Below are 23703 nucleotides of genomic sequence, written 5' to 3'. Positions count from 1 at the left end.
AAGTACTCTATAAAAGTTACTGCTCTATTCGAGTCCTGAAAACACAAGACACAATGAAAAAGCCATCTTAAAATGAATTTATTGCTGCAGCTTATACATTTGTACCAGAGATATGATTGGCTACAGGAATGTGTGTCTGGTCAGGTGAGGGACTGGTAGCCAATCAAAACAATCCATTTATACAACAAGACAAACTACCAGGGGTGAGCCACTAGGTCGGCCCACATTTAGGATCAGTCGGGCAAAGTCGAATCACGTGAGGAAATGAAAATGAGTAACAACTCTTCACCCAGACTACACGTTCCCTTCTCAAAAGAAGAAACAAAATCAGCAAGATACAAAAGATGTACAGAACATGGGCAACTAGCCCAGTAAGAAAGCCTCACCCATAACCAGTGCAGTCAAACAGAAGCTGCAGCAACGTCTTAAAATTGTACTTTTGCTTTCTTAGAATTTGCAAAATTGTCAATTAACCTTAGCGCTATTCTACTCAGTAGAAAATTTATACAAAAGTGAAACCAATAAATGTTTGTTTTCCTTTACTTAAAGCTATGCTAGTTAATAGATGTATAAAACATTTGTACATTTAAAACCAATGTCACCCTAGTGCTTCCACTCATTGACTATACAAACCTCCAGCAAAAATAGATCTATACAGAACCACAGGACACACTTGCACTTAAAAAATAGATATAAAATGTTTAAAGCATTATTCATTCCACAATTTTAGTGGCATTTAAGTTTGAAAATAACCAACTTTGTCTAAATCATAAATCTCATTCCCTTAAAATACTTTGTGTGCTCAAAAGATACAGTAAAAATCAAATTGGTCTGCTAACATCAGCACAACGACATGACATTAATCTAAATGTCACACCAGAGGCTGTCTAGTAAAGTTCTCTGACCGATGCATCTGGCCCCCAAAAGGGTTTCAGTCTTGTCAGACCAGTACAACAGATAATGGTGTATGGGAATTAGAAATCTGTTTTTCCCCTGCATTCGTGCTTTAATAGGTTGAGCGTGGCTATGAGGGAGTAGAAGGACAGAGCACGTGGCTGCCGTCTGCCCCTGAGCAGTAAGGCCTAAGGTGAAGGATCTGCAAGGATGTTGCTTATTTTAAATGTTTTGCTCTCAAGCTATGAGTGGTGGTGGTGTGCTTCCCCCCTCCACATTAGAGTGCCACAGAGCATTTGGAAGAGAAGCTAAAATGACAGAACCCTCCCTATGCACGTTCTGCCTCGGCAACGCATGACGGACCGACTCCATGTTGAGAGGGTCATGCCGACCGGGCAAACATGTCTCACCGAGAGCACACCGCCCACAGCCCAGGCACAAAGCACGGTCACCATGGTCCTGCTCAACAGTAGTGTGTGTCGGGGCTTCAAAGAAGGAAGAAGGAGAGAGAGCGCAAGAAAGAATGGGAGAGAAAAAAAAAAAGAGGGGAAGACAGAGACCTAGAGAGAGAGTACACAATAGCCTCAGCAGACGGAATCACTGTTGGCTGGCAGTCTCCCGCTTCGTCTTGCTTCTTTCTCCCGTTTCTCGCGCTGTTTCTCCAGTTTTTCCTGTGCTTTTTTCATGTCCTTCAGCTTCTTCTTAATCATGGCACGGTCACTTTGGCTAGCAACGCCAAGTCCCTGAAACAGAAATGTGTTTCAAAAGAGAATTACGTGTACTCTATGTGTAGTGGCTTACATATCTATCAACATGAAGTGTGCGGCCTGACCCGTGAGCCTGTGGTTACTAGTGCTTCACTCTACCTACTCTACCAGAGGACCTACAGGAGCTAATGATGCAGTCTGCTAAAGACTGGAATTCCAGCCAAGCTTGAAGGTGAATGGTACAAAACCACATTTCTTGCAACAAAACACCTTAACAAATGAGTGCAACATCACGGTGCATCACATGAACATGTTTAATTAGAAGAGAAGCCAGGATCCACCCACTTTGAGTCTGTCGCTGTCCAGGTTCATTAGCTGCTGTCCATCAACACCCTTGGCCGTGAACTCGGCGGTGTACTGGTCCATATTCATGCCCATGAGCCAATGACAGACCTGCTGCGTGGTCCACTCGGAGACGGGGCGGGTCTGCCACTGGTAGTCCTTCCCCGCAGCGCAAGGCTCATCGTCCAGTGTCTACAGGATAAATACATGAACGACAGAACGATAAATAGATAGATAGATAGATAGATAGATAGATAGACCCCCCCCTCCTCCACACACACCAGCCTAATGCTGGAATTGGAGCAGTAGTGATTAGAAATGAAAGAGAGGGGAAAAGTAAAATGTCAATATATCATTTTTGTGATAAATATCGTTATATTAGAAAAACAAAAAAGGAATCCAAAAAAAAGATGTAGGCAGATAACTGGCTAGGGAACAGTTTATCACTGTAGCAATGGAAAAGCTGTTTTAAGCTGGGCTGCCCAGTATGGACAAAAACACTATATTAAACACTATATAATAAAACTACATATTGTAATTGACATACAAATCCTGCAAGTCGAGATTCAGGGCAGCGATCATTCCAGACTTTTCTGTGCAGCTGTGACTGCAGCATTAGCAGGATTCGAGAGCAGCCAAAGCATAGAAAGACGTGCCATTCCCGCCACCTGCAGGGAGACTGGATCATCTCTGCACTACCTTGGCCTGAGCGGCAGAACACGTCTGCATCCACACACGCACTCACACCATACAGCAGGACCTTTTATAGTGCCCATACGAGCGCGTTGTCATCTCCTCTTACGTGACACGCAAGAGTCCACAAGGATTTAAAAAGGACATGCAAACATACAGCTCACTGAGAAGTCACAAAACATTGAGAAATCAAAGAAAACATACAGGAATATATTTGAAGGATAAAAGGTGCAACAGCCAACAGAAGAAGAGACTGGCACAGCAGTCCAAGCCGGTCTACGCCATCACAGCAGCCGGTGCCATTTCCACCAGCCTCACAAAGCGTGCACTCATACCCCATTCAGACTTCAGACCAAAAATAGCCCCACAGCAGGAACTATGGCCACACTCATAATGAGAGGGGCGGGAAACTTCCCTTGCTTCAGACAATTCTTGACCTTCGGCATAACCTTTATTGTTCTGCTCGGTACAAAACAGAGCAGGAGCCCAGGCAGCATGTGGGTGTGGGGTTGCTGGGAGCCACTCACCTCGCTAGAAGAGAAGGTTAGAGTGTGGGCACGGCCTGACAGGCTGGGCTCGGCCACTAGCCCTGCTAATTCTGACCTGGGACTGGCAGGACTTACATCATCTAGAATCGACCAGCTCTGGAACGAGTGGAAGAACACAAGCGCACGCACGCACACAGACACAGACAGAGACACACCCCCTTTGTAATGGCTTGACTCAGTATCTTAAATGTAAAGGAGAGCAGGCATTTTTCCATGCAGTGTAGGGCTGCCTGCAGTGAAAAACACCCAATCTGTTGAAACATGCTGGCCCTGAAAAAACGATAACTAAATGGTTTTCCAAAGTCAAAACATTCCTAATCATTAGTATAGGGGTCATTACATTTCATGCTGAGCTGGTATATTTTTGAAACTGAGTAGATTCAAGCAGAAAGATCTTCTAGACCCCGAGTTCGCATGGGAGTGTGTGTGAATGACCTCAAATTTGGATCCGTCTTTCTGCAGACTTTCCATAAAGACACGTTTCAAGAATCTGACGCAGCAAGTATTTTAGAAGTACGACAGGGCCAGCACAGACTACAGAGGGGTCACATTCAGGACTGCAGAGATGTCAGGACTACAGGAGGTCACGTTCAGGATCGCCCGGCATACAGAACTTAGCAGCAGGAGCGGGTCATGTGGCAACTATTCTATGTCTAATCGCAAAATCCAAGTGTGATGACATGAAAAAACAAATCACTACAGCATCAAGGCAAGGCAGAGGGACACAGCAGGCCGCATTACTATGGAAACGCAAAAGGTCCGATCCCACTCTAAATCACTGCAACAGCACTAAACACGGCACTGTTAAGAGGTAGAGTGTGCATGCAAGAAAACGCATTTCAGTAGGTACACAAGTTCAGGCACGAACAGGAGAGTAGTTCACTATGTGAGAAGGCGCCCACCCCCAGTGGCATGCACAGATTAACACCCAACACATCGAGACACAATCTTATTAGTATGGAATATTGAACACTCCTCTATGACTATTGTGTTAGATTTGACCTAGAAAATCGGACACCAATTGTCTATGCGTTGGGAGAAACATACTGTACCAAATCTAAGGACGGACTGAACAAAGAGGACCAGGAGAGGTTTTTCTGTTTGGAAAAAGGGATGCAAGTCAGTGACGGCATCAGGGTAATTACGGGAAGAGCTTCTTCCCATACGTTTCCGAAAACCCAAGAAAACAAGGCCCGGTGTTCGCAGGCATCCACGTCAGCGCGCAGATCCGGTTTCCGAAGCTTTGGCTCGGCCTTGATGTCCCCATGCAGCACGAAGGTGCCCGGCCACCTGCTGAATTAGTCAAGGCTACCTGAGCAGACGCGTCGTGAAGGCTCATTCTCGGAGGCTTGGGCCTGTGAATCCTCCCTCTCTCTCTCCATCCATCTTCCCATTCCTCCCTCTCATCTACCTTCCCTCCTCCAACATGCTCTTTCTCCCCATCCCTTCTTCTCACTTTTCTCCTTATCCCTCTCACTCTCCTTTTCTCCACCCAGAGTCCTCCTTATCTCTCTGTTTAACAGTGTCGGATAGCTTTGGGGAGGGGGTGAAAATACTCACGTACCGTAACTAATCAGTCTTGTTCCCATACACCAGCAGAAACTCCTCCAAACAAGCATTAAGGAGTTCTCTAGGACTGGCCAGTGAAGTCAAAACCTCTAAACCCCCTCACACTATATTTGGAAAAGCTCCAAAAACAGGAAATGTGTGGACACCAGTATGAAGGGAAATAATATTTTCTTCTGTTAATGTTTCTATGGTTACCAATTTTGTGGCATGCCTTTAGATCCCCCCTGATGGCCCATTTTGCATCTTAGAAATTTCTTTTGAACCTCATTTTGCCACCTAGTTTTTGCCTCTTCTCTCCAAACAACAAAGAGTGTAGGATGAGGGAACGCCAGCAGCTTTGGGCCAACACTTGGGTGTAATCTAGCAATCCATTACATTCCTTCACAACTGCAGCCTGGCACAGAAATAACCACGGAAGGGTACTGTGTTTACACAAGAGGTTGAGTGTTAACTAGCCATATGTACTTAAGCAGAGGTTATGGTTTTGTACTTTTGACTATTTTGAAATTGTAATACCTTTACTTAAGTGCATTTAAGAAAAAATGCTCCATTGCATTTAGGTCATTCACACTGAGTCAGAAATGTCTGTTTTGTGTTTCATTTCATTATGTTCTATTGGTTGCTATACCTTTTCTACCCAGCAATCTTAGTGTGATTCTACAGGTAACTGGGTATTCCTGTTTTACTTGTACACTACTTCTGAAGTCAGTCAATCAATCAGTCTTAATGACTGCAGCTAAGGAAAACAAGTGTGGGTCACACTTTGTTTTACCCAACACAGATTAGGAGAATATAGCTCTCCTCTGACATACAAGATCAGGCCACTTGTGCCAAGCGGCAGTCTCCTAAACCGTGATTGGCCAGTGGCACCTGGGTGGGGCGGACTGCGGCGCACACCTTGTTCTTGCAGTCGCGCTGGTCACTGGGCTCAGGGTGGGCGACGGTGTTGGTCAGACTGCTGGAGGATGCGCACGGCTCGCGCTCCTTCTCCTTGTCACCGAACCAAGAGAAGGGCATGCAGGTGGGGATGGACGTCAGTGACTCGGCCGGCGAGACGTCGGCCCCGCGTTCGTCCAGCAGCTCTGCAGAGCCCCTGCTCACGAGAGGAGGGGCAAACACAGGCTGTGTCACACACCGAGGCCAGTGTCATTTAACGGTACTCATAATACTAACAAACAAGCGGTACGGACTTCGAATGGGATGCACTAGTATACAAACATCTTACAGTAGTGAGTAGTAAATATATAAATATATATAAAATTAGACTGAATTTCAGGCTTGTGCTCGATCTGGGAGAAGTAATAGGCATTCCATGTGCAGTAGTGTCAGTGCACAGCCAGGGGGCAGTAAAGCAGCATTCTGAGGGGGTGCAGATACACGGCTCCACCCACCTGCTGTCCAGAGAGGACCTCTTGGACTCTTTGTCGTGCTTCTTTCCTTTGCCTCCAGACTTCCGGAGGCCACTAGAGGAGAAGAGACGCCAGGGTGAGAGGGAGCTCGTCACGCTCCTCCGGACACAACACGCACCCTGCCGGGTGTTTACGGCACCTACCCAAAATCTGGGAAGCGCCTTTTGGATTTTGCTGCCCCGTCGCCAGACTCGTCTAGAGTAAAGACGACAAAGTCAGATGGGAACACGACAAATTTAACAAACGTGCAGAGAAGCTGGAGAACTTCGGTTGCCTGCTGTCAGAAAGTCGCTGTTGGCCTTTAACAAAACCTTTTTAAAAATGCATTTACCTTTAACCTCTTTGCTTTTTCCTTTGGACTCTCTCTTTTTGACATTTCTGAGAAAGCCGGAGGGGGAGGAGTCTTTGGGTGGGGAGAAGACGGGGATCTCCGCGCTGTCTGCAGGGGGCGAGAGTGTGGGTATGGCAGAGAGCTCTGTGTTTTTGGACCCGCCCACAGCCTGGCCTGGGCTGGGCTCGGCCGTCTGTCCATTCTCTGGGTAGGACACGGGTAGGGACAGACTCTCCTGAAATGACCTCCTACGGTGGGGAGGGATCTCGAGACTAGAAGAGGACTCCTCTTCAAACTAGAGACAGAGTAAAGACTCAACCTCCAAGGTACAAAGGCACAATATACAAAAATTCCCATAACTAATAAATCATTTATTTGAGGTGCAGACATTCACAGTATTGCTGGCACTGCTCATTAACGCATCACACGGTTCTACAGTTTTTCTTTTTTTTGGGGGGGGGGAAAGAGATTGTTGACCTGTGGAGGGGACGACGGCGAGCCAACGCCCTCTCGGAGTTTGTTGCGTGATGGCCGCTGCCGCCGGGCTTTCTGGGCCAGCTGACCTTTGGCCCGATGGGCGCTGCTGTCCAAAAGCTCGGTCTCAGGGACAGCGTCTCTCAAGTCAGCCTCTGAGAACAAGATGGTACATTGGATGATGACTACGACGACATGACCAATGAACCGGTGAGCCATACGCTGGTCCTGTATCCCACGCGTTTGAGTTCAGGACAGCAGCACTAACAGAAGCTGTAGGGGACGACGGACAGATGGGTTGTGTCAGTCCAGTTCTGTAGTCCGGATGTTTTTGTTTGGTTTTTACAGTCATACCTATTCACATGGCAATAATATGCAATCTTAAATACAGTGGTACAACCATAAACAAATACTGGTTTTAATAATAATACCATAGATGTGGGTATGATGTCCACACAAGTATAAAGAAGGAGGTACATGTACAGATAAATATAAATGTAAATAACGGAATCGAATACTTTACGACGATCTTATTCCATCATCAGCACTGTTCCACTCAAATTACAGGGCTGGCAACAGTAATCTGTTACTGGGGAAAACCAAGTGTTGGGATGGTTTTGATGTGACCTGGTAAATTTCAAAACAGAGAAGCAGGCTTGTTTGTGAAGGCACATTACGCCTTCTCTTCTCTGTCCTGGCCTGTTTACCCAGGAAGTCTGAAGACTTATTGTCCAACGTTGTATCTGCATCACTCCTGCTTTCTATTGCGGAGACCAGGGGCCTGCCACAGGATTCTAGGACTGCTACCTACCAACGAGAGAAAGGGAGAGAGAGAAAAACACAAGGTAAGCTAAACTGACACGGAGCTTGTCTGGGACAGCCACAGAACAAGTCTGTCCTCACCCTCTGCTGGAGGTTCTCTAGCTGCTCTTGGTACCAGGCGTCCTTCTCCTCCAGAGCTTTCTTCAGCTCCTCCTCCCTCTTCGTAAACTCCACCTCTCTGCAGGATGGAGGAACGACAGGTCAAAACAAGTGCAGGTCGGAGCTCGCATCCATGCATGCTGTGTCCACAGCGCAGCGCAGACCACACTCACTTCTGCTGATAGTCTTTCAATAGTTTCTTGGCTTTGGTGTACTTTCTGTCCATGGCCTCGTGCTGGCACTGCGTGTCAGCCAGCTCCTCGTTGAGGGCTTTGCAGAGGGCCTGGGTCTCCAGCCAGCTCTTCTCCATGTACAAGATCCTCTGAGAGTTCTCATCCATGCTCTTCTCCAGCTGCACCTCCTTCTCCACCCATGTGGTCTGCTGCTTCTCCGCCTCCCTCAGCTAAAAGACAGAACCGCTCAGAGTCGGAACAAGTGCCTGCTCTGCAATTCCAAACTCTTCCCCAAGTTATGCATCTCCAAGAAGAATTCCAAACTATGCTCTCGGAAGTGCACAACATGCTAAGAGATTCCAGACCACTGAACCAGAACTGCATTGCTGAGTTCTTAACGAGCTACATCCCAAGACAATCTAGACAGTGGGATTGGATGCACATGCATCTCAGTAACATGAATGTTAACATGTCAGACAAACCGTGGACATGCTGTACCTTCTCTCGGAGCTGCTCCAGTTCCGTCTCGGCTATGCTGTGTTTTTTCTGGAGCTGGGTGATTGAGAAAGTCAAGTCAAATCACAGGACCAACTCACCTTCCATCTGTCAAAACATCTGAACTTCATGCGTCATCACATCAAATATAGCAGACAAAGTTGAAGAACTAAATGTAACTCTCATATAACGTTATCAGGGTGCTGAATTGGCCTGCGGAGGGAATTCTGACACCTCTTTGAATCTGAAGCTGAGTTGAACCGTGTCCATGTTTGAAGGCAGGAACATGCCCTCGCTCTCGGGCAAATCGTACAGCTGCTCTGCCCTCTTGCCAAAGCTCGAGCTCACGATGCCCTCTTCCTCTTCCTCGTCCTCCTCGTAATGCTCATCCTGAAACAGACACACAGTGACGACTCAAGTGGGTAACTGGCCGGGCGGGGCCACTGGCGTTTCCTAGTAAATCAGACAGGAAGTGAATCAGTCCCAGAGGGGAAAGTTCAGAATGTTAAAACCCTGCGGACTCAACTAGCCACTTACTGTGAATTCACTGTTTTTATGTACAGGAAATGTACTTCCTACCTGTTGCAACAGGCTACACAGGCTGATGCAGTATTCTAAATATTAAAAACCAAATGAAAACCTGACAACTCGACTTAAAACAGTAAACAACTTGGTGTAAATAGTAAATAGTTGTAACTGAAGCCACTAGGCCAAAGATGAGTAAAGTGGAGACCCAGAACACCCTGGCAGCTCAGAGCCTGTAGTTCATCCAACAATGCTCGAGGAAAAAGAAAAGCATGGATTGCTGCTGATATGCTTTGCATAATTTACATATCTGCACGGGACAGAGCCGTGTGTGTGGCAGCAACGTCACACAGCGCCAGTTCTGTTCTCCCAAACCTGTCACTCCCTATTCAAATTTACAGCACCACGCAAAATATTTACCTTCCATTCCAACTACGAAGCAACCCTCCGACTCATCTCAAACCAAAGCCCTGCATATACCAGTCAGGCACCGTCCACGCAGGTAAAGACAGCCAGACAACAGCAACAAATCAACCCCGGCTGAGATCCTGAGTGACCCCCTGCCACGCCTGCCTCACTTGAGATGAGTTTCCAGAACTCGGGTCTTGCTGGTGTGGGCCTGAGCTCCAACACAGGACCCACTCCAGGCTGACCCGAGGCTGGGTGGGGGTTGCTCACTCACCTCCTCTGTGGACTGTTCATACGGATCCTCGCTCCCGTGCTGCCGCTGGTGTCTCTCCTGCTCCAGCGTCTCACTGATCAGCCGCGCCACCTCGCTCTGCGTTCCTGGTTTCTCCCGGCCAATCAGGAACCTGCGGATGCCGCCACTCAGGGGTAAGTAGGCGGGAGCCGGGGCATGGCTTAGGGCCGCAAGCATAAATGTGGGAGTGCCAGCATGTACAAGGGGTAACGTACATGCAAATGAGAGAGTGTGTGTGCGCGCATGTAAGGAGTGACACTGCCGTTGGTGCAAACTTGCATGCGGAGGTGTGTGAGACTGTGTGCCTACGTCCGTAATTCTGTGCCACGACCTGCTGGGTGACTGAATCCTTAATGCCATATAACAGGGCAAACAATGCAGCCTTGTTCACTATAGCAACCCTGGACTGGGCCTGTGTGTTCATCATTTGCCTGTGGTCAGACGTTACCATAGCGAGCAGTGCGCCGTGGATCACCATGGCAGCCTGGAGCGTAGCCGAAACGCTCCGAGAATTCCATGAGGGGGGGATCGCCAATGAAGGAGACTTCGGCCGCATCCCCATCTCTCTCCCAGGCAACAAACTTGTGCAGTGCCCCTCTGCTTAGAGTGTACAGACCATGCCCCTCCCCCGGCCTCACCTGACAGTGCCCTTGGTGTTCTTGAGGACGGTGGCAGCGAACAGCTGCGTCACACCCACCAGGCTGATGCCGTCTACCTCCACGATCTGGTCGTTCACCTGGATCCTGGACAGGAGACCAACGCAACGGTCACTACGCAGGGCTGTTAGGAACTCGCCATATACAATCAGTAGTGTTAACATACCTGGCAATATTTTACAAAATTTACTGAACAAAGGAGTAAAGCAAGCACAACATTCTTCATACTTATTCTTTTAAGTAAAAAAAAAAACAAAAAACACACACCACATATATATATATATATATATATATATATATATATATATATATACATACATATATATATTAATATATATATATATATATATATATATATATATATATATATATATATATATATATATATATATACACATACATATATATATTAATATATATATATATATATATATATATATATATATATATACATACATATATATACACACACACACACACATACATACATACATACATACATACATACATACACACACACACACACACACACACACACACACACACACACACACACACGGTCTTGTAAGACCGTGTTAGGCAACCCCATATGTAGTTATCACGTCTTCTTGGGCCCCATTTATGGGAGATTTTATCTGCAGGGTTGAGTGGTTAACAAACCCTTCAACCCCCCCCCCCCCCCCAAATAAATACATTTAAAAAACTTATGACAAAGACATTTGATCTGATCCTAGATCTGATCCTAGCTCCCTTGTAGGGAAATATGTTTTTTTTTGGGTGGTTTCAACATGTGAGCAGGGGTTTAAACATGACTTTGTCCTTTCAGACGGAAGAAAGATTCCTTTGATCAGTTTGATAAAAATAAATAAATAAATAAAACCCGAGTGGCCTTGTTTATGCTGTGGCCTGGAGGTCCATATAGTGGCTGCATTACAACCGTACAGTCCTGCACTTGGGGAAGCTGTTTGCCAAACCCACAAACCCTTTGTGACCCCCCCCCCCCCGTCAAAACCCAACAACATCGCTCGGGTAAAAGCACCCTGCTCTCCACCACCCCCTGCAGGTGATGCTGCATTCATGCGTTACAGCTGCGGCCCTGCCATCGGCACGTCCTACCTGCCGTCTCGCTCGGCTGCGCCGCCTTCTGTGATGGTCTTGACAAAGATGCCGAGCTTCTCCAGGCCCTGGTCGGCCCCTACGCCCATCCCTATGATGCTGATGCCTAGCCCGTTGTCACCTACAGGGGGCGGCAGAGAGTCCCATCGTCAGCGCCCATGGGTCACCGGAACGCTCCTGGAGCGCGTGCTGAGGGAACCGCGCCAACCTTTCGCCATCTCCACTGGGAAGACGTCCATCTTCTCCACACGCTTCTCCAGCTCATACTCGGCCGAGGCTGCCACTGGATCCACCTCGTCGTTGTGCCGGTCGTAGTCCTCATTTGAGTAGGTGCTGAACACCTGGAAGACCAGATGCACACCACCATCTATTCAGAAGAAGCTCTCTTAGCACTGCAGACATTTGATTTTTTAGATTTTTTTTTAAGCAGAGTGGATGTTCTCTCATAGAAACCTAAACCTAATTTCAGGCCATCCTTTAACCTTGAAGAATGACTACTATAATTTATTACAAAACATAAGATGCGTGGTATAAATGCTCCACCCAGTGTCTCGGTGAAGTCAAACCTCTGATCCTTCACATCAACACCCCCCTAAAGGTAATGAGACGCTGGTAAGTAAAACAGGACAGTGGGGCGGTTCAGTGTCCACTCCCTGGCACGTGTTAGCCCCCTGGGTGTGTGCAGCTGAGGCAGGCGAACGCAGCAGCACTCCCAGCTTAGGGTGCACGTATGGCTGATTTAGCAGAAGAGCTCACATACTGGTGTAGCAGCCTCTGAACTACTGTGATGCTCAAGACACCTCTAAATTGAATGGCTGTGAGGTTGTTTCACAGAGAGCAAAACAGAGAGAGAAAGAAAAAGAAAAAGTGAGTCTGTGTCTCAGAATCACCATCATATCTATATTAATCAGAAGTCATTCAAGAAAAGCAGTCACTGACATGGTATGACTACACTGCGTTTCACCGGGCCAACTGCGTAGGTGTGCGTGCGTGTGTGTTTTTGCACGTGTATCTGGTTAAACCGCTCTCTACACCTGTGCAGGGAACGTTCTGTGAAATGACGACACTGTTATAAAAACCTCACAGTGCAGGAGACACTGGGAACATTGTCTCATTCTAATGGACCAGTCATGCTCTCAACACTCCCAGTACTTGGAAACACGCAGAATAAGAACACAATCGGTTTCCGGCAACACAAGCTTCGTGAGCCGAGATCTGTAGAAACACAGACTCTTCAGATTACAGTAAAGGCACCAATCACTGCCAGTGCCCACCAGCAGACCTCCAGCCCACTCAGACAGAGAGAAAAAAAAACAAAACAAAACAAAAAAAAAAACCTCAGCATCCCCCCGTTCCCCCCCCTCGCCTGCTTCCTCTAAAAGCATCTGATCTGTAAAGCACTCTCCAGCTGTTGTGCTACGGTAGATCCCAAAAATGACCTAAAGGCAGCAAAAGGCGAGAAAGAGCAATGTGTGAGGGGACCTGGCAGGAATGAGAAGGAAGAATTAGGATTAGTGCGTTTATTTGGAATCTTAACAGAGGGATGATGTAATGTCAAACATTTCCACTTGAGAGTTGGTGGCGGAGTTCCACAATCATGTTGGGGCTTGAGCACACACACACACACACACACACACACACACACACACACACACACACACACACACAGAGAGAGAGAGAGAGAGACACCTCTCTTTGTGTGGTGCTTACCCACAGACCTGAAACCTGTCTGATGTCTGTGTGCTTATGTTTGTAACTATGAGCATTAATAGTGGTTGGGGCAGGCAGCTTCTAGTCCAGCTTTCACTAAATAAGTCTATCATTATCATCATATGGTCCAATCAGTTTCCTGACCTTGGAGGAAATCTCCCGATGCACCAGTGGTGCGTGTCCTCCAGACACACACACCCCCTTGAAAAGCCCTCCTTCAGTTTCATCTGTCATCAAGCTGCCAGTTTGGACATGCAAAGACATTTTCAGCCCATCATCAGGCAGGATTCAGAAGCAAGGTTACGACACAGACAGGCCACTAGGTACACACACACACACACACACACACACACACACACACACACACACACACACACACACACACACACACACACACACACACACACACACACACACACACACACACACACACACACACACACACACACACACACACACACACACACACACACACACACACACACACACACACTTCAGCTGAGGGCTCTTGCATGTAAACGTCTATTGGCTGCTATGACTGAGTCCTTTTGGTTCCTGAGGTAAATTCCCAGTGCACAAGCAAAATTTCACAGTCTCCAATGACATGGAAATTAACTACTAAAAAACCACACTGAAAAGTTATTTTCATGGGGGCAGGGTGCTAGGGAAAGAAAGTGAGTCAGAGTATTGGAGAAAGAGTGATTGCGATGGAGAGAGAGAAAAAAAAGAGAGGGAAGGGAGCAAGAAAGACAGGAGAAAGGAGAATCCTGTTATTATAAGTGGATAAAAGGTAATAGCAGAGCATATGAGCATTTGATGGTTCCCAGGCTTTGGCTGAGCTCGGAGTACCACAGTGGTTTTGCTTGGCTCCTCTCCTCCCTCTTTCTTTTTCTTTTCTTTCCTATCCGGCTTTCCTGTTGCCACCGACTACTTCAGTAAACTGGAACAATGTTCTTTTTCTTTTCGGTAACCCAATCGTTGAGTCTCTGTCTTCACAGAAAGAAATGTTTCTCCTTAAAGGAGAGAGGGAGGGAGACGGGAAAAACAGAGAACAAGTGTGGCAAAGAGGACATGCGAGAGAGGGAGAGAGGGGCTCCGGTTACCTTTGAATGGAGCTCTCACACACCCCTGTCTGACTGATCAGGGCAGGCCCCGCCTCCCTGTGTACAGGTGAATGACATCACTGGCACAGGTCTCTGTTTAAATGCAGCGGGCTCACAGAGGCACCTCATCCCCAGGACAGGCAGAAACATCAACTGAGCTCAGGTGAGGTGGAGGACTATACCATTATACAAGTCCACCATCTGCTTCCAGCCAATCAGGCAGCTGCACGCAAATGTCAAACTGATGTCTTCCCTTTTCACAGCCAATCGGACGCGTGCTATTATGATCCCTCAGTGCAGAACTGTGGAGGTCCAGGACCCCTAGGGACCCGCTGTGTCGCAGCTGGGTGAGGGTCTGGAGAACACCGAGCTCCCGTAGCCAACCCTACTGGGACTCTTCCACTGGGTGCTCGGCTGTCCTGAGATTTGTGATGTGGCTGAAAAGGGTCACAGCTCCATCTGGTTCAGATCTGAAGCCACTGTATTACAGCAGAGAACCACCCCTCCTACGCCCTCCCTCTGCAGCTCCATGTTACTGTTCATTTTCAACTACAAAGGGCTCCTCCTACACACTTACACATGCACCCACCAAAATCATTCCAACCAAAACATCGGTCACACATGCACCCACACCCAGCGAGAGAGAGACAACCTGCACCGGCCTGCGTTATTTGGCAGTGTGAATGCAGCCATGGGAGTAACTAACCGAAACCAAGTGTGAGCGCAAGGAGATCGCTGGACCCTACCATGTCGCCCACACTCACTCTTACGCAGTCTGGAGTGGTACAGTCTGACTGTTCTGTCATCTCTGTGGGAAATAGGGCTCTTATATACAAAGCCAACACTGACTTCACACTGATAACGCATAACGCAGCTCATGACTGGGAGCCACATAAGACAGTGTGTGTGTGTGCTCCCATCAATACTGAGTGTAACTTACTATGTCTCATGTTACAATCCTAGAGTAATAAGATATGCAACGACAGAGCGGAGTGATGCAAGACTCACCTCACAGCTCCCAACAGTCCTTACCACAACTCATCTCCGACAGACCAGCCGGAAACCAACGCAGCCTGCATGATTCAGGATTTTTGGTTTTTAACAAAAACATGCTTTCGGGAGAGAATCATTTGCTCAATTGCTCTGAGCCGTTACACTGCGCAGAATGTGCGGAGATTTGCATTCAAAGAGTCCTGTCATGATTTTGCATACCCAGTAAGCGTCACTTATTCATTTTGCCTGCGGGTTTGTGGTAATTAGCAAAGCCATGCGGCTGGAACAAATTCCCAAGAAGGATTTTTTAAAATTTCCTTTTCTTTCTTCCTTTTTAAAAAAAAAAAATACTTACAGCATATATCCAACACATAAATTTAAGCTGGAAAGAAGAATCTCCTTCAGTGGAGGATTTGCAAGGTCACAAGAAGGGAGGCTTTTGGTCGTGCACTCATGTTCCCTGTCGGATAGCGTCTCATTCTAGCAGATGTACCCTGCCTACAGGCAAAACGTACAAGGCTTATTTTTTGGACATTCAGGAAGACACTAATCAAAATGATGGTCTCTCTGTGCATTTCAACCTTGCTTGTGCACAGTCAGAGAAAACAAACCCAACTGCTCGTCTTCGAAAGCAATTCACTTTCTGTGAACTTTCCTGGAAATTCCTGCTGTTCGTGAAAAACGACAGAGCAAGAGGAAACTGAAAACGAAGAGGGCAATGATTCAAAGAGATGAAAAAGGAGGGAATTAGGACACCTCTCACTCGTCCAGGTGTTTGGATCCAAATCGGCCATATGAGGGAGAGCGGGACTGAAAGAGAGAGGAAGTGAGAAAGGGAGGGTAGAAAGCTCAGACACATTCCACAGGATAAAGAAGAGATAAGGAAATGGAAAAGACAACAGGCCTTGTAGAACACAGACCCAGTGGAAGAGGCACCCAAAGTGCCCCGGTCCTGTTTTCAGCTCTCACCAGAACAGAGGAGTGAAGGCAGAGAGAGAGAGGTGTGTAAAGTGAGTGTAAGGAGGAGACTGGAAGGCCCAAACCTTAGATGAGCTGTGGCAGAGCAGAGCAGCTGAAAGTGTGAGGGGTAAGTGTGTGGCGTGAATGGGGGCAAGTCAAGGTTGGGGGAGACTGAGCATGGTGGCGAGTGCTAGCTTAAATATATAGCACACACTTAACCTGCACAGGAGCTACAGAGGGAACATGTGCACCTGGCCAGACAAATACACTTAACCCCCCCGCCACACACCTCCCAACATACAGACTCCAACCATGCAAAACCTCTTTAGGTCTTGGATGCGGGACCTGCATCACCCACCCTGCTCACCCTGTCAGGGTGAGCTAGAGCTCTCTCTCACAGCGCCATGCATCACTTACACCTCGAGCACAAACTCATGATTAAGATCAGCAGTGTCGGCGGATCCTGGCCCCCGATCAGGGCTTCTTTACACCGCCATGCTGGGCTACAGACAGGGGCAGGACCAGGCAGGACCAGGCGCGCACTAGACGCCCTGCAGGCCGGACACAGACGCCTCTTCTCTGACCGAGAGACAAGCTGTTGTTCGTCCCACGCTGGGTCTGATCAAATACACACAGTAACATTTCATATTGGTAAAACTTTGCCTGTGGGTGTCCAGTGTGACCACGCCTTATGTTGTGTGCATGTGTGTGTGTGCTTAAGTGTGTGAGTGAGCGAGCGAGCAAGCTTTATGTGGCTTTTGGGAGAGGTTAGCAAACTTCCTGGAGTGGATGGAGTGGGTGGAGTTATGAATAGCAGCAGGTGCAGTTCTGCCATTTTGAGTTGCACTATAATGAAGGAGAGTTGTACGTGGAAGAGAGAGAGACACATGCGCACACACACGCAACAATATCCTCAGGTAGACCCACAACAATACCCAGGGGTTAGCCAAATAAAAAAAGCACACAGTGTTTGGTTCTCTAAACAGGATGAACACACCTTGCACAGCCTGGGACTGTGTAAGACTCCAGTAAGATCTGTATGAGGATTACAGTAGCCTGTTCTGCATCTGTTGGGCGGGTGGGTGTATGTGAGATTTTATATACATTAGTGTGACAGAACAACTGCAAGGGGCTTTTTATATAAATTATGCATTTTATGATTCTACAACTGCATTTAAAGTACAGTATGCACATAAGATGTTTGAACCATAATCCTGAATCATATAAGGAACATGTATAAGGTGTTAGAGATCTATACAGGAATTAGCATGAGGTTGTAGAGGAACATTGACACAGGACTTAGTATTGAAATTGGCCCACCCAGCTGCTCTCTGTGACGGAGGCCGTCACTAAGGAAGGTTAACCGTGAGCTCTGGCTCTTCAGTGGTCAGAGCTCACGTTTACCTCCTGTGAGACCTGGGTTCGAGTCCTAGGTAGAGTGGCTGACTTCAGCCTTCGTTACGCTCACACACCCGCATCAACACTGCACATAAGATTTTGTTTATTGTGTATAAATGAGATACGGTGCTAATTAATAAACACATTAACCCAAACTACCAGCTCTCAGCTAGAGCCAAATTTCCATGTGTTCATGATTAAGTCAACACACATAAAACGTAAACTTTAGTTGTAAACAGTTCTTCCAACTTTCAGTTAAAAGTAAAATCCAATCACACCTAATTCTTGCTCATACTTCATATTTTCAATCTATGCCATATTTTTAGCTTATGCTTGTTTTCAATAACGTGTTTTTAGCGCAGGAAGCACACATTTTCAAACATCCAGATTAAGCAGCTGTTTGCGACGGCACTTCAGAAGCGCTACACGAAAACATGATTTGGACGTTCTCTGTAACCAAACCCACTGTGCTGCTCGCATGGTCCCACGTAAAGCGGCATGCTAGGACAGATGGAAGAGAGGGTCCTCGCTATCCGCACTGGGCAGCCATGAAGGCTACGGGCATGTCGGGGGCAGCAATTACTCTAAGCTCCACTGCCCAGTGATTAAAAGCTCTCTTTGTTACTGTGAGGTTCTCGCTGTTACACACACACACGTTGCATTGAGAGCCTGTAACAAAGGTACCGGATGCCCCAGTGAACTGTACCTTCTTCACCACATTCAAAGAACACAGAGTCACTGAACCTCAAGCTTTGTGTGTGTGTGTGTGTGTGTGTGTGTGTGTGTGTTTCAAACATTCACGCAAACCTAAACAGTCCCACATCTGAGGCCTAACATTTAAATCTAACCGTTAAATCGAACATTTAACACAACCAAATCAATTACACAGAGTTACAGAATATCAAAACATCTACATCCAATCTTCAGTCCCTTATCTGAGCTCAGGAGCAGAGCAGAAAGTCCAGAAGGATTTAAAGGCGTTTCATTGATCTCTAATTAACTAACTTATTTTTTCACTTAACTGTCATCAGACAACCGGACAGCAATTGCGCCAATCAGTAAATACAAATACCTGTGACACCTGTCAGTTTATCTAATGATATTCAGCACAAAAGAAGTGGCTCTACAGAACAGTGACTTAAGAGAAATGCCAGGCAGCAGTGTTTACGTGTTTACTTTGACTAGACTTCCACATCTTTTTAAAAAGGCCTTAAAGCAGCTTGTGTTGAGGATGCCACAACAACAGTGGGATCAGCACTGATGTTATAGAAAGCTGCCCTATGAAAATTAGCAATCCAACAGGCGTCGGAGTCTCCCTCTCTATCCATCACAGCATCCACACAATCCAATAAAGAACATTTATTTTTCCCCACAACAATCCAGTCCAGTCCAGTCTTTAACCATGTTGTATCAAGTGGTGTATCAAGTGGTGTTCAGATATTTTTTAGTTTTTTTTGTATTACAAGGCATTATCACATTTGCAATGTGTGACTAGATTATTTGGTCCATATCGCGCAGCTCTTCTCTTACACCTTTCATTGCAGTCTGAGGTAGCAACTGTCATCAAGGACAAGCCCTGCTTTTTACTGCGGCCCAAGGGCAGAGTTGCTGAGATGTTGAAGACCATGTTAAACATTACTGGAGCTTTCTAGACCTCCCAGACTCTAAATTGGCTTGGTCAAAGTATGCAAAACTAAACATTAATGAAATTCACTTGCATCCCGACCAGCCAATCAGCAACCGTTGGAGCTTTCCTGTTAAAATTGCACAACTGCTACTCTGCAACGTTGCTGAATCTGCTCTGAGCAAACACTCAGTGATAAAACAGTGTTTACCTTCAGAGGGCTGAAACATGGTCATGCTGCAACTCTCTCATGCTGGGACACGAGCTGCTTCCAAGACCAACCATCTCCGCGTTTCACAATGAGAGAATGAGTGTGAGAGAGAGAGCGGGAGAGAGGTGATGAGAGAATGTAACTGAAGTATTTCACCAGCATGAGGAAAGAGTTGTTCATTAAGGGGAATTGAGCAGAGCCCTCCTGAAACCTCGCCCTATTACCCCACACCACCAGTCAAGGTGCAACTCCTGAGGAGTCTCAGAGGAGCTATGGGCCCTTTGAGCTGACCCCAGATCAGCCTCCTACTCCGCACACACACGTTTTAATATGGTTAGATACATTTAATAAATGGGTCTCAGCTATATCTTAACTCATTTTGTCAAGATAGAACGTTTATGTACCATTGATGTACCGTGACATTTAGTGAACTGAGAAGCAAAAGGCTTTTCCCCCCCTCCCCCATATGTTCCTGCAAACATGCATTTTACGGTCTAGTGCACGGTGAAATCTGTTTTTCTGTCTCTGAGTGAAAGATTGACAGAGATACATCCCACAATTCTCTACAAACACACACACACACACACACACACACGATCTCTCTCACTCACCCACCCCCCCTTTACCACACCCATGTTTAATATGGAATGCCCCCCCCAGATTCAGGTGCCTGCTTGCAGTCTGGCACCACACGCCTGCCGTTGCCTTTGACTCCCCTAATTCTCATAACATTCAAGAACAAACAGAAACCCGAGTTGATCATTAACGGCCAGTGTGAAAGGAATGCCAGAGTGGTGGAATGTGAGCAAGGACAGAATTCCTTGCTCCCGACGGAGGAGCAGGCGGGAAAATTGCCCAGAGCTGGAGAGAATTGGACGGGCAGAGCCTGTGTGTGGAAGAAGTGGCACGGAGTGAATCAGGGCCATATGCTATGCCCTGCTGGAGTTGGCACACGCGGCCACACCGCCCTCTGTGCCCTCAGCCCACACGCGGATGAAACTGGAATAGAGGTTCCAACATGTGCTTGTTTTCAATCCCTCCAAAAATCTTCCCGATTCCCGACTGCGCGCGCGCACACGCACACACAATAAAAAGCATGCATTATATGGAGAAGAAGTAGTACCCAACGGAAAACACATTGATAACTTTACAGCACAATAACCTACACCATGGGAACAGTGACATAACATTTCTGGATTATCTCGCATCATGCCAGGAGATAAAATCCGACATATGCATAAATATTACATTTGCAATTAGGTGTCCCTAGCCTGAAGCAGGCCAGGCCCTCGTCCTGAGACACTTGAGGACGCCAGCCTGAGTCCGGCCCAGCTAACAGCACTCATCTCAACACACGAGTGTCTTCTAATTGGCTGGCTGCATGGTAAAAATGCCAAACAAAGTGCTGAAGCATCCAGACCAGTGTGAGTACACATGAAAGAGAGAGAAAGAATTAAAACCGTCACTGTGCTTTTGATTTCCAACCTCAGACAAATGTTTCTGTCTGCTGCAAAGCCATAACAATAGAATGTTTTCAACAAACAGCTTCTAAACGAAAGCACTTGTGTGATCAGAAGAGTCTGGCACAAGCTGCCAATAACTGGTGTGCTTTTGTGACCGGGTGCTTCATACATGGCAGTATAAACAGTGCGTCATTCTTACCCGTATTGGTGCAGTAGAGAATCGGATCGTCCTCCTGGGAGACAGCTCTTCATCCTCTGAGAGGCCAGGAACTTCATCATACTCCTCATCATCCTCATCATTGTCACCATCATCCTCCTCCTCCTCTTCCTCACTCTTGTCCCGAGTGCTTTCCGTGTCCCTGTCGTCCACAAACGCCGCGTTCTCAAAGCTATAAAATGTCGGAGACTCTTCGCCACTTTCATCCCCGACCTCTTGTTCGCTCTCTTCCTCTTCATCGTACTGCCCAGTGCTGTCTTCTTCCAACGGCTCCGCTCTCGGTCCCCCCACATGCTCCTCCCTGACCTCTGCACCCTTCTCCAAGGCGTCCTGAGGCGTTGGGACTGACGGGGATATACTCTCAGCTCCCCGGGTAGTATCCGCGCTGGCTTCCTTCTCCAGGATCGCTTCTTCAAAAACGTCTTCTTCCACCCTGTCCTCGTCGCTCTCAGAGGACTCGTTCTGGACCACCACCAGCTCTGCCCGGACCACCCCTGCCCGCGCCGGGTCTGGGCTCACCGGGGACTCCAGGAGCGGCCTGTCGGTTGACGGGAGCCGGTCCGCCCCCGGCTCACTCTTAGACACGTCAGGACCCTTGACCCGGTTGTAAAAACTGCCGACAAAAGCCTTTTGGTCTTTGGGAGGAGGACCAGCGGGGTCGTGTTCCTCACCACGCGGACGTGGTTTGACAACGGCGCTGCTCGAGGACGAACGTCTGAACGGGTCACAGAGAGAGGGAGGTTCATCACAGGTTCTGGCCGTGGGGGCGAGAGGTTTGTGTGACACTGGAGAGACCTGCGAGCCCGATTCGAATGTAACGTCATTGCCCGGTGTGGCTGAATTTTGGGGGGAGTTAACCGATTTACAATCATCACTAGGGACAGCTGGTGTTTGTGAGTGGTCATTGAAAGGCGAGGTTGGTTTGGGAGTGCTTCTGCGACCAGGAGCTGGTGGCGGTGATCTTTCAACAGGGCTACACAACTTCTCCGCTGTTTCAGACGAAGCCACATCACTGTCCGTCAACAAATGCTCCAGCCTGCGGGACATGGGGCCTGCATTTAGTGATAATTTACTGCCCGGTTTTGAGTCTTCCTCCCCCTGACCCCATTCCTGCAGCCCTCGGTCCAGTGAGGTAGAGCGCCCATCTGCTTTACCAACGCTGTGGTTGCTATTTTCCGGAGTTGCAACTGATCTCCTGCCCCTTTTTTCCTCGCTCAGACTCCCCTGGGGCCCGCGGCCGGGGGCCCTGCTAGGGGGTGGCCACTCCGCTGCGGGCTGCTCCTTTATACCTCTCTCAAAGAGCTTTCTAGTCACCGAGAACTTCTCCGCCAGAGCCGCTTTGTCTATCTCGGCATCGTCCCCCTTCGGGGCGCGTTCCAAGCTCGGCGGCTCCAAGCCGGTAGGGCTGCTCACGCTACTTTTGTGCGTGCCGGCTGGGAACTTTGGCAGCGAGCAGACCTGAGACGCATCCGTTTTTAGAGCGGGTTTCGCGTCCGGACTCTCCTGCTGCTGCTGGCCGTCCAACTGCAGGAAAATGTTTTTTATCTTGTTCACCCGGTTGCCGAACGGTCGCCCCCTCGTGTCCTCCCGGGGGTCACTCGCTCCATTCGCACAGGACCTGGAGGCGCTGTTGGGCTTAGTCCCATCAAAAGAGCACTTAATGGCGTGGAAGTCGGACTTGTACGCGTTTCTGTGAGGAGACGCACTCCTCAGCGTCCTCTCGCCTTTGCTCTCGGCACTGATCATTTTCACACACTTTCGGCTCAGATCTCACACGGCGGTCATCTGCAAAGCAAACACACCCGTTTGTAGACTTGGTGCCACACTGTGTGTGTGTCTTTGCTGCCCATTTGGAGCCAAGTCCACATTAGTTACTGTCGGGCCGACACACTACAGTATGGTTATGCTAGCTGGGTTACCTCTCAGATGGACGAGTTTAGGCAGGCATACAATGAAGTTAGGTACTCAATATTTCGAGAGGAAAAAAAAAAAAAAAAAAAAAAAAACTTCCACCGATTCTGCCTCATTAAAGTTACAAAGCGGCGAAACACGTTATCGTTTAATGAACCAACGTAGCTATGAATCAAATGTTTTAGACGACATTAATCCGACTGTTCGACATCAAAAACTGGCAAAATTAGCTATAAAACTAACCACTGAAAGCCTGGTCTATCACCATAAAAAGCCATAAAACACTTTTTATTTCTGAAAATGAAGTCGCAGTGGGAATGATTATTAGCCGGTGTTCATGGCCAAAGTTGCTAACTAAGTAGCCAAGTTTCTGTGACCGAGTCGTGTACAAAGACGAGCCGAAATCTCCCACCTCCTAACGGGTGCCGACCGGCAATCAACGTCTCCCCGGTGTCCTCGAAATAAAAAGCACACTGGCGAACTTGTCATTCCTCCACCGCCATCGCTCCTTCCCCGTCCTGCCTTCGTCTATCCTTAAAAAAAAAACGTACTGACAAACC

At 47.7% G+C, this 23703-nt stretch overlaps 1 protein-coding gene across 3 annotated transcripts; it reads right to left on the bottom strand.

The window, feature by feature from the left end:
* Positions 1-62: 62 nt before the first annotated feature.
* ppp1r9ala (protein phosphatase 1 regulatory subunit 9A-like A) lies at positions 63-23703 on the bottom strand. Of its 3 annotated transcripts, XM_027027550.2 has the most exons (20): positions 23556-23703; positions 21215-23017; positions 11762-11894; positions 11554-11674; positions 10420-10524; positions 9764-9893; positions 8791-8946; positions 8560-8613; positions 8062-8291; positions 7871-7967; positions 7675-7774; positions 6971-7122; positions 6494-6788; positions 6306-6357; positions 6145-6216; positions 5651-5846; positions 4237-4281; positions 3164-3280; positions 1947-2135; positions 63-1637 (listed from the first exon to the last, which is right to left on the bottom strand). In XM_027027550.2, the coding sequence occupies exons 2-20, from the start codon at positions 22976-22978 to the stop codon at positions 1479-1481; spliced, it is 4167 nt and encodes a 1388-aa protein (XP_026883351.2). In that variant the 5' UTR covers positions 22979-23017; positions 23556-23703; the 3' UTR covers positions 63-1478. The 3 variants fall into 3 exon arrangements, with proteins under 3 accessions (XP_026883351.2, XP_026883354.2, XP_026883353.2); XM_027027552.2 differs by lacking the exon at positions 4237-4281 and having other exon boundaries at positions 1479-1637; XM_027027553.2 differs by lacking the exons at positions 3164-3280; positions 4237-4281.

Source organism: Electrophorus electricus, chromosome 2, assembly GCF_013358815.1.
Source record: "Electrophorus electricus isolate fEleEle1 chromosome 2, fEleEle1.pri, whole genome shotgun sequence".
Lineage (NCBI taxonomy): Eukaryota > Metazoa > Chordata > Actinopteri > Gymnotiformes > Gymnotidae > Electrophorus > Electrophorus electricus.
Note: the sequence above shows the minus strand (reverse complement) of the source record. Positions and strands in the feature narration are given on the sequence as shown.